Source organism: Perca fluviatilis, chromosome 23 (assembly GCF_010015445.1).
Source record: "Perca fluviatilis chromosome 23, GENO_Pfluv_1.0, whole genome shotgun sequence".
Taxonomy (NCBI): domain Eukaryota; kingdom Metazoa; phylum Chordata; class Actinopteri; order Perciformes; family Percidae; genus Perca; species Perca fluviatilis.
The window spans coordinates 12,085,070-12,100,241 of record NC_053134.1 but is presented as its reverse complement, the minus strand read 5'-3'; the positions used below and the strand labels follow the sequence as shown (position 1 = coordinate 12,100,241).

Below are 15,172 nucleotides of genomic sequence, written 5' to 3'. Positions count from 1 at the left end.
AACCTTGATTATGTCACTCTACAGTTGCCCCTCGGATTAGTCAGAGTGGTAGTGACAAGAGCTAACAGTCTCTGCATAGCTGACAAATGTACGCCCTGCATGCGATTAACCTTGGTACTTGATGACATGTTTGACTAAATACCCAGAACCAGTCAGAAAAGGAACAAAATGTAATTTGAGTGAACTGTTTCTTTAAATCTGGTGTTATGTGTTGAAAGTTATAAGCATCGTATGATGGGAGAGGGGCCTAACTTATTTTTAGATTATGATTGTGTGCTTTTGCTATGCGTGAGGTCGTCTGTATTGTGCTCATCAAATGCATTATAACTTAGATAGAGTTAAAACTCTTGGCCCTGTTTTGGGTCATTCTTCTTCTTACCCTAACTCATGAATGTTAGTTAGATTGCATGTTTAGTTTACATTATAGTTGATATTTCATTTGCTTTTTTGTCCAGAGTTAGATGAGAAGATACCATTCTTACTTGTGTACGCTTAATACAAAGCTATTGCAAACAGCCAGATAACAAAATTAATCAAAAGCTCACTAATTAACATGTTTTATCCCGTTTGTTTAGTTGGTACAAAAACAAAGAGTTTAAGGATCGCTTGTTGCCTAGCCACTGGTCCTTGCCAAGAAATAGTCCAGCATAATATAACCTGCCATAAAAATATGAATTTACATTTTTACACCTGGCTTTTGTACTCATGTGTTTGTGCTTTGGACAGAGCCAGGCTAGTTGTTTCCTCCTGCTTCCAGACATTATGCTAAGCTAAGCCAACTCCAGCTACATATTCACTAATTATTGTCAAAAATGAAAAAGGCATTTAAAGTTTTCCTTTAAAGTTACTATATGTAACTTTTAAATGTTTCTGAAACTGTTTAATTTTTCATCTGGTGATCATAAAAGACCTGTAACAACAAACAAGACTAACAGGGAAAAGAACGCTATTTTTATGTAGTTTTTATTAATGCCTCCACCCCGGTCCGATTTTCCCCGAAAAGTCCCAAAATGATTTACGGCAGGTAGGCGGCGCTACAGAGCACACATTCTGACAGGTCACAGATTTTGGCATAACACCGGAAAAGCCTAATTGTATTTTAATTCTATTTAAGAAGTTATCTGTGGTAGTTATGGCTGATACTGGGGCAGGACCACCATAGAAATAAAGGAAATTAAACAAAGAACAACTAAAAGCTAAAAGGGAAAGTGACAGACGACGGCCGAAACCAGAGTCAATCTTGGCCGGGCTTTTAACAGATGGAGTCAATTACAGGGTTGTAAATAATTCAAAACCCACGCCGAATTGGCCCTCAGGTATTTAGTATTTCATTCATAAAATAACTTTACAATGTGCAATGTCGTTGTACTAGTATTGTCTTTTCCCTTGTCCCCCTGTCTGTGGGTTTCATGAAATGCGCTATATTAATCTAAGTTATTATTACGTTGGTTGCTACAACAATCTCTTAATGCTCTGGCTCGTGACACAGTGACAGTGATATCTGGTTTAGCTCCCGATTCATCCAGGCTTAGTTACCGTATGCAACACTTGAAATGCAACGATGCATCCGTAACGTATTCTCTTATTGTAAATACATCACTTTACAACACCGTAAATAAAAGACCTTTACGACAGCAGGTGTGGTAAAAACTCTACCGCTTTTGTCCAAAGCCGCCGCTAGAATCAACACAAACTGAAAGTTACATATAGCCACTTTAAGTTATACTCCTAAATGCGAAATATACAATGTGTCAATATTTGTGACTATTATATGCATTGATGTATTGGGGGGGGCAAAAAGATTATTTCATCCAACAGGAGGCAATACCTAGACAATATCATTAAGGTAATGCCCATGATTTATTATTACCCTCCCCTTGTGTTGTCACAGTGTCAGGGGAGGTGATATGTCATGCTCGGTCCCGTGCCAGCACATTTTTGGGACCAGACGTTATATTTGCTTTCCACGCGCCACCCGGCTCACATAAAAAGCTGCTCATTGTCTTCAGCAGCCACTGTTTGACTCTCTACATCTTTACTGACACCCATTCACAGGTAAAACAACCATTGCTTTATCATGTGTTTGAAGTATGTAAGGCTTTCAGTAAATTGTCATTTTTTCTTTCTGTTTTACGTCAATGAAAGTCTGACACAGTATTATACTGTAGTTGTTATTATAAACAGTAGGACAGTTGGTTTGCCAGTTTTACAGTGGCAATGCTTTTATTTTTCAAGTGTAAATTACCCTTGACAGAGCCTTTTCTGTTGCTGGTCCTCAGCTGTGGAACCGACTGCCACCTGACATCAGAAATGCCCCTTCAATTGTGATATTCAAAGCCAGGCTCAAAACTCATCTTTTTACATTGGCCTTCCCGGCATCTTAATTGTCTTATCCTGTAATTAAGTGTTTGTCTTTCGATGTACTTTTTAGCCTAAATCACTGATTTGTACGTGCTATGTACAGCACTTTGGTCAGCGCGAGCTGTTTTTAAATGTGCTATAGAAATAAACTTTACTTACTTACTTACTTGCAATAATTACTAGATCTTTGTAAAAATATGTCATATGAGAAGGTTTGATTCGCCAAATGTTCTACTTGTGAATACTGCAGTCACGGCTCTGTCTGTTTTGTCAGATCGAGAGCTTTTTAACAAATCTGTTGAGGTGTCAGTAGCCATACTGAAAAAAATCACCCCATCTGAGATGCTGAATACAGTGAAGGGAAATGCTCTTGTCATGTCCTTGCTTTAATCCTCTTGTCAAGGGATGTTGAGAACTGTTTGTGGCGCCTTGATAGATCAAATTACATTGCGGTTCACCAGGGTGCCACATTACCCCTAAACTGTGCTATTACGCAATTCTGTTTCTCTCATGTGTTGTTTGTTTTTGTGATTATAATTGAAGTGAGATGAGAAAATGAATACTCTATCCCTAAATGCTACTGTCATGGTTGATATTTGTGTAATTAACTGCTGTATTCACTATTTAAATAGATACAACTGTTTTTATGTTCTCATATAAACCTAATTGCCTCTAGCATCATTGCCCGCATTTGTCCCTGTTTTTTGTTTCAGGAGCCCGACAGACCCAGAGCCATGAATCCCAAAGGGGATAAGGTGAGCCAGCTATATTCCACAGTGTTAATCCACCATGCATGGCAAAGGTCTGGCAGTGGTTATCTGGCAGGAGTTGTTATCAGCATCTCTGAAAGCTTTCCCCTTGACTTCATCCTAATAATAAAGCATTATCCTAGGTGGTGTCAAGTTTGACGCTCACAGGTCTTTCAATACATATTTTTACTGTTTATGGCACAGCCGATGGACTTTGTCATGTATTACAACTGCTGCTGAGCTAAGCAGGAACATCTTAGAGTGATTCCAAAATAAAAGTCCTCAAAAACTCTGCAGTTTATGAGTGCAAGGTATACTTGTAATTGTGTCCATCCTCGGTATATGTGCCTTATTCTGTTGTGAAATAATAATGACAAATAAAAAATTTTTCTACAGCCGAAGTCGAAAATTACAGCTTCTCGCAAGCTCTCTCTCAAGGTGAGTTAGGACATACCTTTTTTGTTGGACGTACATCACCTGGCAACTGCAGAAGTACCCTTAGTTGGGAATCACTGCTATATATTATACAAGACATTGTGATTTATATACAACCAAGACCTTTATGCCATATAATGATGTAAATTCTCTTTAGCAACTTGGTGTCTGTTACTTTTACATTACCAGACTAAAGTTGTTTTCCTCCGATTTTCTCGCCAAGTTTTGATTGGTATATGTTTTATGAAATCAGATGCTGCTCCTCACAAGAGCCTGTGAGGATTTGGAGAGGGAGAGGCAAGAAAGGGAGGAGGAGAAAGTGCGCTATCTAGGAGACAAGTTGCCCCCTTTGCAACTGTCTGGATTATCACTGGAGGAACTACAAGTAAGCGTCACAAACTACAGCAGAAAATGTATGAGCATGTTTAAGCAGCATGTTTAAAACCCTCCTTTTCTCCTCAGAAAATGTGCAAGCAGCTTCATTCACAAATTGATGTTGTGGACGAGGAGAGATATGACTGTGAATCCAAAGTGGGCAAACACAACAAAGATGTAAGTCTCTGAATACCTTATTTAATGCTTGAGCACACATTTGATCTGGGTTTTTTTTGTGCTCGTTTCTTATATTTTTTCTGTCACGTTTTTCAGATCCATGAGCTGAAGCTGAAGATACAGGACCTTGGAGGAAAGTTCAAAAAGCCTGCCCTGAGGAAGGTGAGGGTGTCGGCAGATGAGATGATGAGAGCTCTCCTGGGATCCAAACACAAGGGCTCGATGGACCTCAGAGCCAACCTTAAATCCGTGAAGAAGGAGGATGGTAAACAGGACAAGGTACTGTTGGTTGGTTGGGTTTCCACACTCGCTAAACATTTAACCTGAGGTTTCCCCCAGTAGGCCGGAAATGTTATGGAGATACAAAAAAAAAAAACTGCCTTAGGGAGATGATGTGTTTCAATTTTGATTATTCATTTCTGTTCAACCCCAGGTGCTCACAAGTGAAGACTGGCGTAAGAACGTGGAGGCCATGTCAGGCATGGAGGGCCGCAAGAAGATGTTCGATACAGCCGGCGGAGCACAGTGAGACACTCTGTGAGGAAACCTGCAAACGATGAAGCTGGTCAATAAGAGCAGGGAAAAAGAAGGTGTGCCGACAGAAATATGGAATAGTTATGTGAAGGCTAAGTGACTTGAAAGCTATAGGAATTAAGCATAAATGTCATAAGCATGTATAACCACGAGTACATCAGCTGTGCCTCCATTCGCTAGATGGCCAATTTCTGTGCAATGACTCAAAGCACTTAAAGAAAAGTGTAGAAAGAGTAAACGCCCATTGTTTTTTTTTGTTTTTTTTTATTACCAAAGTACATTATTTTTGTTTCGTTATGGCATCTTTAGACAATTAAAATGGATATGAATAAAGTTTCAGTCTGTGACTTTATCATGTTTCAATTTACTGGCACCCGTCAGTTTATGTGTGGCACGCAAGAGGATGGAAAGATGCTAAACTCATGATGGATTAAAAAAGGAAAATGATAACTCAAGGGAGGGGGGGTGCAACAGGTGTTACCTACCTAAATGCAACCTCATAATGCTTAAATAGATCCTGCAGATACATAAAAAAGGGAAAGCACATATTTAAATTAAAGTTTAAGTGACAATTGCAAGTGACAAATAATGATGAAGACAGTTTCTTTTACCAGATTTTAACACATTTTGAACAAAGAAAATTGATCTCCAATCTGATTATAGTTTCAACCATCATTAGAATTATGTTTTGCTCATTTTTCAGACTACTTCTTCTTCAGTACTTCTTGATGAGTTATAGTTTGAGTTTAGTAGTTTGATTAAAGAAACAAACAACAGGAGATTTCCATAACCTAGCCTTGGAAAGCAAAACCCACTGCTGTTGTTCACCTACACATTGCATGCATGCATGTGCTTCTTCGGTCTGTATGGGTCAACTGGCTGCTGTCGCCAAGCCATTGTTATTTGAAATATGACAGCAACACCAACAATAGCTTCAGTTGGTGTATCGTATGCTTTTATGGGCTGGTGATGGACAGCTGATACACATCTCTCACGCTTGCCAGAAGTCCACTTTCAATGTCTAATGACTGTGAAATCTGGATGGTGAAAAGTTATTTTCTTAGTTTGTCCCTTTATCATCTTCCACTGTATGTGTGTGTGTGTGTGTGTGTGTGTGTTTAGTCACGTTGAAAAGCTGACATATGGCCTCTTGTACTCAGGCTTAGCGAGCTGATAATGAAAAGCAACCCGGGTCTCAATGCACACTTAGTATCTATAAATAGGCACTGATTAGAGCGACCTTCACGTTGAACAAATGTTCCAGATGTGTTATCCAGAGTTCATTTGTGTCAACACCACGCAGTGACTGTGAAATGCAAAAAGGTCACAATGCTGGAGTCTTCCGCGAAACTTGTTGAGATGACAAACACTTGAGGTGTGGCTTGATGTGCCAAAACTCAAACCAACACAGTCAGTGTCACTCATGTGCTTAAGGGATGCAACACGCTGTGCTTTATTGTCAGTACCACTTGGTGGCAGTCCACAATCAGAGGAATACAGTACATCTAGTGCCATGAATATTAAAAACTTAGCCGAAGAGCTTGTTGAGCTATGGAAATTCCTTCAGATTTTCATTCTCTGCCTTGCATGTGCAATTGTTGCAATAACAACAAAACTTAAGTGTCTAAAAAAGAAAGCTTATTTCTCACATATGTTAATTCTTTTTATTTAATTATGACAAACCATTGTTGTTCATATTAGAAAACAACAATTCAAAAGGTTATACATTTATGTATTTTCTTTTTGTAGAAAATGTTGAGGAACTATACGTCACACTTTATCTTCTAGTAGAAAAACCTTAATTTTATGAACAGAAAATGTTTGTAGGAAGAAAGTCAATTACTGCCTGTTTGAGAGCAAAACACAGATCCTGGAAGTTGCCTTACCTCTACTCTGATTCACAATTTTGAGCTGAATAAAATTGACACAACTAAACCGAACGAAACTCCCTCCCTCTGTTCCTTCATGTTTAAAAACTGTGACTCTTCTGTCTTGGAGATGACAAGACACCATCATTTTCACAAGTTGTAAGATGGAAGAAGTGGAGCCTGACAATAAATAATTACCACTGTGGTTGTAAGCAGCATCAGTTCATTTCACTCATGGAATAACCCAAAGGAAAAGAAAAATGAGTCTGCGAAGAAAACACCGACGCAGATTACAATGTTTGCAGCATGTATATGTGTGTGTGTGGCTTGATGAGGAAGTGTGATTGATGTCATTAATCTTCAACATACAACACGAGCAGCGTATTTATTGCTGCAGGGACTGGGGGGTTGACTATATTGGAATATGTTTGACAGTAACAGAGGGTGGGCCTGCTGATTAGGCAGGCTACCCTGTGACTGGGAGCTCCAGGCTCAGTTCGTGCAGCAGCTAATGTTGTTGTCATGCGTCTTGTCAAAATGTCCTTCAGCAAGTTTAGTGTGCCAGAGTCAGAATTAGTTATACTGAGCCACAATCACGGAACAAAAAATGTAAGATATCTTTTTGTCTGTTTTTATTTATTTTTATGCTGTTCCTTTTTGTATGCACTCCTGGCCCACTCCAAAGGAAAACCAAAACGATGTTGCTGAAGTGATATTGTTTTCAATTGTGAAACTAAGCCTGTAATTGACAAATTATTTTCTTGTAAATTTCAACTGCAAAATAAGTTCCCTCATTATCAACCCCCTGTCACAGTTCAGGTACTTGGCAGCAAAAGCCAAATGCAGAAACTCAAGCAGAGCAGGTTGAATTAAAGGCACTTTAACTAGCCAATAGTTAGCAACTTGGAGGCAGACAGAATCAGACAAACAACCAAAAAGAGCAGGGTAGGCCAGTCAGAGACGGCAGCAGCTTAATAAACTCAGATAGCTTATATTAAACAGTTTAAAGAGTCGACAGGTGTGCAAACTGGACACTCTGGAAACAGGAAGTGGGGAGGTATATATAAACTTGGGCTAATGAAGAAATGAGGAACAGGTGTGCAGCCAGGTGGAGGTGATTGGCAAGGGCCTGCTGTCTCCATGACACATCCTAATGAATATGGATGAAATTCACATAGTTCACATCATAGTTTTGCATATTTTTACACATTTATCCTTATACATATCCAACAACAATCCTTGTTATTTGCCTTTCTCATCTTTTTGTTGAGAGCTTCAAACACATTGTTTTCAAGAAGGCTAGGGATACATGTATTAATTTACTTCTCCACTTTCACATTCCCCTGTTGGTTCAAACCCATTTCTGTGACCTCTGGGCTTGTGCCGCACCACCTAGCTACTGTATGTGTTTACAGCTTTCTTCTATGATGCGACAAATAAGCAGCTTGAGGCAAATCCTGTTTTCTTTTCTAAATGTTAGTCTATATTTGGAGGTAATGACACAGAAAAGGAGCTTTGATTAAAGCATTAGACTGGTGGATTCAAGGGTTTAAACTGAAAAAAATGAACACACATATGCACACACACACACACATACATACACACACACACACACACACACACACACACACACACAATATGCAATATGCTTCCCTCAAGTCAAAAGGTGTTAATTGGATTCGGAGTGAGAGGTCAATCTCTTTTCAACCTCAATGAAACATTCACAAGCAGCAGCAGATGGAAATGACTGGAACAAAAATGATGAAGACACACATTTGTTATTCATAGCTAATCCATTTGACCCATCTAAAAGGTTGAGGGTTAACTTAGCCTCACTTGAACTGAAAATACAAGTTGTCTAATGAGCCAGACTCATTTCATTTTTTGTGTTCTAGCTGAGCTTTCTGTATAAATAAATCTGTACTAGGCAGAAATGTATCCCTCATATTTAAATAGCCATATTATAATGGCTTCTGAAGTTATATGTAAAAAATCTGAATATAACTTGGCATGCATTTGGTATAGGCCTATGCATTGAGAAAATGGCTTTTTGCTGGACAGCAGACTGAGCCCAGAGAATGAAAGTATAAAATAATAGCAGACGGCAATATTGTGTTACCTCAATGCCAAACTGTCCCAATTGAGATTTTTTGGCCACTTGGGGGCAGTCGAACAACCTGTAAACACAACATTAACATATCATTGCTATGTAAAGTTAAAGGAACACGCCGACTTATTGGGAATTTAGCTTATTCACCGTAACCCCCAGAGTCAGACAAGTCGATACATACCCTTCTCATCTCCGTGCGTGCTGTAAAGCTGTCTGACGGCTCCAGCGGCATCAGCCCATCACAGAACAGGCAGATGAATGGTTCCAGTAATCCTACTGCTCCGAATAAGTGACAAAAATAACGCCAACACGTTCCTATTTACATGTTGTGATTTGGAGAGTCACAGCGTGTACAAAAAACAACGTAACATGAGACACAGCCATCTTCTAACCGTAAACAAACCGGGAACTATATTCTCAGGCGGAAGAATATAGTACTTGGGCAGAGTGATATGCTCGCAGCAAGCCTGTCTGAGAATATAGTTCCCGGTTTGTTTACAGATAGAAGATGGCTGTGTTCATGTTTTTTTTATGTACACTGCAGACTAAATAAATAGGAACATGTTGGCGTTATTTTGTCACTTTGTCACAATTCGGAGCAGTAGGCTAGTTGGAACCAGTTACCTGCAGGATCTGTGCTGGGCTAAGCTAATGCTGGAGCCGTCAGACAGCGTTACAGCACGCATGGAGATGAGAAGGGTATGTATCGACTTGTCTTACTCTGGGGGTTACGGAATAAGCTAAATTCCAAATAAGTCGGCGTGTTCCTTTAATACGGCTAATGCATTTTTGTGTGACATTTTCCATTACATACAAAGTCAGAGCAATTTTGTGTGACGCTGTGTCGCAAAGGCCTATCAGCGTCCTCCTGCATAGCATAGCCCTGATCGATCCGAACTCCATTAAGAAAACAAGTATTTTAAATGTTTTTTTTTGTCGGACATGACAGCATTTCATTTTCCAACATATATGGGTCTTCCACAACAGGTACAAATCAGCAAAGGTGGTTATTTTACAATAAACAATTACAATATGATCGATCAAACTTGCGCGAGCAATGCCAAAATTTGCTTCACCATTGGTGTGAACATAGCATTACGTTTCATGTTTGTGTCCACCTGATGAATTTAAATCCAATATTCACTCCCCTTTTGGCTCTGTTTTTGGTCTCCACCAACTATCTTTAGCTGCTACATGCTCCACTATGTTCACTAGCTAGCTGCTAACTTTGTCTGCTGTTTGGTGCTAAGCAGCTAGCTTACGGTGTTTATCAGAGCTTTTTGGCTAAAAACAGCAGAGGCTGATGAGAGCAGTGAAATGAACCAAAACAGTAAAGTTACAGGTTTTAAAACCAAAACAATCAGCTGAAATACACTAAAACGCTCCGTAGAACCAGGTTTGACTTCTGTCACATTATTTGCCATTTGATCCATTGTGAGTATAAACACATTGATTAGTGCTGCTATAAATTAACTCCACAATGAGTTTTCTAAAATGTTTCTTTTAAACTTGACTAAGGTCAAACTCTTTATGAGTTGTAAGAGGTGACACGTTAAGTAGACCAGAGTGAGAAGCTCTTTCCACATTTGAATATTTTTTGTGTTTGTGTCTTTCTCTAACAGCTGTTTCAGGACTGTTTCATCAGCTCTAGCATTGGTTCACAGCAGGTCAGGCCTCACCCCGCCCACCTGTGACAGGCTTTGGTCTGTCTTTGTTCCCCTTATATAGTATATCAACCTCACTGAACTATGCTAAACGGAATCTACAAATCACACAGGAAAGTAAGTCGATATGGGAGTGAGCTGCAGGATATTGGCAGATTTTAATTTTGCAACATAAAGTATTCATACACCTTTTAATGGACTTTTTGAATTGATCAGCATTATTATAGACTTGTTCATGGGTGTATACAATTTCAAAGGTGCGAAAAGCCCAACAGTTTCCAATGAAGATTTGTAACTGTGTCGTGTAAACGTGTGTCTTACTTACTACTAAGTGTTGGAATTCTCCATCAAGACCCTCAAGAACATTTTATATCCTTTTTGTTTTCATGGGAAAAGCTCAACATAAACTGCTTTAAGCTGCCAATGTGCATCTTAACCCAGCACTGCACCATCCACACTTTCCACCCATCACCTCTAATGGTTTATGTTAATCTACAATAGGTTCCCGTGGCCTCACTCCCATCTCATTATTGATCTCCTCTGAGCCAATAGGGAGGGAGAGGGGACTGATGGGTATTGGTTTTGGACACCAAAGCTGACCAGGGGTCAACAAGATGCACCCATTAAATATTCCACTTGCTTTAATCAGGTGGACGCTTTCAAAAGGGCTACAAACAAATATGCAGTAGAAATCAGATCTTATATTCAACTTAACACGTATACAGCTCAGTTGACAGTTTTTGGAGGGATAGCTGGAATGAGTTTTCTTTTTGTTTTTTGTCATTCCCTGCTTTTCTAAATCTGTGCAGTGTACTGGGATTTGAATGCTCCAGGAAACAAGTTGAACTATTTCTCCACTTTGGGATAACATAGTCAGAACTATTTTCACATTGACATGGGGTATATATAGACAAAACACAGAGAGAAACTTGTTCAGCTGATCATGTTGCCTCAGGTCTCCTTGGAGCGACTGTGTGAACAGCCTGTCTCAATAAATTATTAATAGTGATGTTGGAATTAACCACCATGGTTGATGCTGGAAAGTGCAACCACAGAGGTATAGGTTTATACAAACAGATTGTGGTCCAAATCCTAAAGAAGCTTTTGTGGTTTTAACTCAATGTAGACTAAACTGAATGTACACAATATTAGGGGCATCTTTAGTTGCAGCCCAGTTTTCCTAGCCCACATCTCACTTGTATCAAAGATAAAACCACTTCTGTTACTCATCTGCTTCTCTTTTATCTCCATCTCCTCCTCGGTGTAGAGATACTAGGGAAAATCAATGAAGAATAATGACTTTTACCTGGACTCCCCTCAGCAGTGGACTTCATGAAATGTGTGTGCAGTATCTTAAACATTCAGTGTGGCCTTCTCTGACTCTTTTTGAATTAAATATTTGAATTAAAATTAGAAATCTTGAAGGACATTTTGTACAGATATTCATGGTGTCTTGATGATTTATCGTAAAAAAACATTGTTGTTGTTGTTATTCTGTGAAGTTTCCTATAGCGCCACTAGGAGGTGGCTTGACAACTGTCGGATGGATTGCCAGGAAATTTGGTACATACATTCATGGTTCCCAGACAGTGTATTTAACTTTGATGTAACTTTGCCAACTTTTCATCGAGAACCACTAGACGGTTGACATTTTTGATTCCAATTTAAAAAATCTTAACAGCTGTTGGATGGGTAGCCATAACATTTGGTACAAACATTCATGTTCCCCTCAAAAGACATTCTAATAACTTTCCATCTAGCTCCACCAGCACGTAAAAGCTTTCACTTATCAAGTGAAATATCTTAACATCTACTTGATGGATTGGCACAGATTTTGGTACAGACATTCATGGCCCCCGGAGGATAAATTACTTATGATCCTAACATCTCATCTAACATGAGCAAGAGGTTGACATTTTTGATTATGGATTGCCATGACATTTGACATTCATGATCCTCTGACCTTTCCACCATCATCAGGTCAAAATCTCAATTTGTCCAAAACTTTGGTTTATGACCAATATTTGCAAAACTAATGACATTCCCACCAGCCTTAGCTGTACTGTGTGTTAAGTACTAATGGTAAACATTGTAACCATTATACCTGCTAAACATGTTAGCATTGACATTGTAAGTATAAATGTATGCTGACATTTGCATTGAGCACTGCTAAGCCCAAGAATAGCCTTACAGAGCTGCTTGACTTGTTTATATTAATAGATGACCTTCAATTCATGTTAGAATTTAATAGCCCATTATATGGTATATTGAGAAAGCTGCATGCTCTGTATATAGTAAACAATCCTTGTTGCCACTTGTCGAATCATTTCAAGTTTTTACCAGATGCTCATGGTGTCATTGACTTGCTGACTTGCTCATCTGAACTGGCATCGCTGCAGTCTCACTAATGAAGTGTAGTGTTTCAAGTAATTAATCTCTACCTGACATTAATTGCTTTATCGTGTCGTCTGCTCTTATCGCATCTCTTAATGTCATGACTGCTCCAAAGTCCTTGGAAAAATGTTAAATTCCTTTCTCCTTCCAATCGGGTTTTAACTTTCCTCTCTCCCATCAGCTTTTTACTACCTGAACTTTCCCAACTTCTTTGGCATCATTCATGAGATGGCAAATGACAGCTTCATTTTGATAAATCTTTCCTTTTTCGTTGTGTGCTTTTTTCTCACACTTTCAATGCCAAAGGGATAGTGATGACACATAAGACATCCATAACCAATGAGTCATCTTAGGGCATAAAATCTTTCATATTCTGAGTCAAGTGGGGTGCATGCAACAAGCCATTTATCAATATTAATGAGAAAGGCTGACCCAAAAAAAGCTAAAGAATAGAGCAGTTTTCTTTTATTGTGGAGTCTGAAAATATGTTAAGTGAGAAATCACTCTAAATGCCGTCGTGATAAAATGAATCAGAGCTATCACTTCAAATGGAAACTTTTCAAATATGCATCTAGGTGCTGAGTGCTATGGCTATTCAAAACTAAGGCAGGAGTCCTTGTTTGTTTTCAGACACTGTTTCAAAAGGCAACTTTCTGTTTCTCAGAATGTTGCTTTGGGTTCATAGCAGTGCTCTCAGTCGTGTGTGTGTGTTTGTGTGTGTATGTTTGTGTGTGTATGTTTGTGTGTGTGTGTGTGTGTGTGTGTGTGTGTGTGTGTTAGACTCTGCAGCAAACGCCGCTGTATAATGAGAGAATACAGCTGGTCTACTTTCGACTGAGCAACAAACCAGAGACACAGCAGGACTCTGGGGAGTAAGCCTATATTGATATAACACAGTTTTGAATTTAAAAGTTCTGGGGGAGGATCCAAAGATGGGGCAAAACTTTAACACCGTCAGCCAACTTACAAACTTTTGTTTTTCGGGAGTGAGGCATGTCAATATGAGATGAAATGAAAAGTTTTTACCTGAGGTTTGTCTTTTTTTTAGTCCGACCACTTTGGTCCAGACTAAAATATGACGTTATTAATTTGTCCGATGCTTTGATTTGGGACCAAATACCTGCAAAACTAATGGCATTCCCATCAGCATTTGCTGTACTCAGTGTTTAGTGCTAATTAAAAATGTTAGCACACTAACACGCCATATAAGATGATGAATTGGTTGACATTATACCTTCTTAAAACCATCATGTTAGCATTTTCATGGTGAGCATGTTAGCAGGCTTACATTAGCATTTAGCTCAAGGCAATGCTGTGCTTAAGTACAGCCTCAAAAAGCGGCTAGCATACCTGTGGACTCTTAGTCTTATTTGAAGGAAGTTTTCTCATCTGCAGATGCATGGTAACTGAGGTGAACAACTTGATTATTCGTATCACACTTTGTGCCCCGTCCTTGTCGTTTCACATCAAGGATGTGTGACCCACTCAGGCCTCAGACTCCGCTGTAAGGTAATTGCTGTTAAAGGTGGGTTGCATCTCATCCAGCAGAAGGTCCATAATGAAACAAGGTGGACCTTGCAGATGTCACCAAACACCAAAGTCACTGCTGGCACCATTTCCATTTTACAATCTCCCTGCAAAACTAATTTTTGCCTCCTTCCAGCCATGTGTCGCTGGTCTGGTGCGCAAGCCATTTTTCACTTCATGCAGCTTGTAAAGCAGCCATATGGAAGGAGGGACCTGGCTGCACCCACCACTGTGGTCCTAATACTTCACTGTCTCAAGGTCATACGGTATTTATTATTTCCTCTGAGTTATCTAAGACGTTTTATGATATATATATATATAACATTTTCTCATAAAAAATAGCATTAATCACAACATATTGTTAATGCCACTCCTGTTCTGGATGAATTTGGCAGACTGTCCCTTGCTTCATTAGACTTTGACACCAAATTTACAGCAATTTACTCATGCTGAATGTGGTCACCCTTTGGATTTCAAAAAGATGGATCATGAAAAAACACTTAAGATTTTCCTTTTAGATCATCTTGTCAGCGTATAAAGCATTCTGTCAACCACACACACAAAGGCATGTTACACATAACAACATCATTCACTTGAGACCAATGAGGAGTAGGCGTATAAATTCCTGCACATTTGCAGTGCAACAACTGAATAAAAGTGCAAATCTGAAAAGCATCAAACTACAGCAACCAGAAGAGCTGAGCACTCTCTCAGTGAGATATCACTTCAGTCTGTATCAGGAGAGATTGTCTCTGCAAACCTAAAACCCATTTCCTTTCCTTGCTCTGCTTGCATGCTATCTGTCTGGTTGACTTGTTTTTTATTTCCCTTTTGGTAAAGTCAGTGATAACGAGGCACAGACTGAAAGGCAGCCTGGTCCAATTTACAAAAAAATGATACTGCTATCTCAACACAGCAGGAACAAAGTCTAGTTTTCCCTCCAAAACTTTTATGATTCGTTTCCATACCTAAAGAAAC

At 39.2% G+C, this 15,172-nt stretch overlaps 1 protein-coding gene across 1 annotated transcript; it reads left to right on the top strand.

The window, feature by feature from the left end:
• Positions 1-1,936: 1,936 nt before the first annotated feature.
• On the top strand, positions 1,937-6,704 carry LOC120553762 (troponin I, slow skeletal muscle-like). The gene is made up of 7 exons (XM_039792458.1): positions 1,937-2,055; positions 3,075-3,116; positions 3,507-3,548; positions 3,799-3,930; positions 4,008-4,097; positions 4,194-4,376; positions 4,531-6,704. The coding sequence occupies exons 2-7, from the start codon at positions 3,096-3,098 to the stop codon at positions 4,624-4,626; spliced, it is 564 nt and encodes a 187-aa protein (XP_039648392.1). The 5' UTR covers positions 1,937-2,055; positions 3,075-3,095; the 3' UTR covers positions 4,627-6,704.
• The last annotated feature ends 8,468 nt before the right edge of the window (positions 6,705-15,172 follow it).

What these genes read in the sequence shown, in the direction of transcription:
- LOC120553762 (XM_039792458.1), top strand. Translation starts at nt 3,096, where the DNA reads ATGAATCCCAAAGGGGATAAG. An exon ending in CTCGCAAGCTCTCTCTCAAG is followed by an intron (nt 3,549 to 3,798) that starts GTGAGTTAGGAC and finishes TTATGAAATCAG; the next exon opens with ATGCTGCTCCTCACAAGAGC. An exon ending in AGGATGGTAAACAGGACAAG is followed by an intron (nt 4,377 to 4,530) that starts GTACTGTTGGTT and finishes GTTCAACCCCAG; the next exon opens with GTGCTCACAAGTGAAGACTG.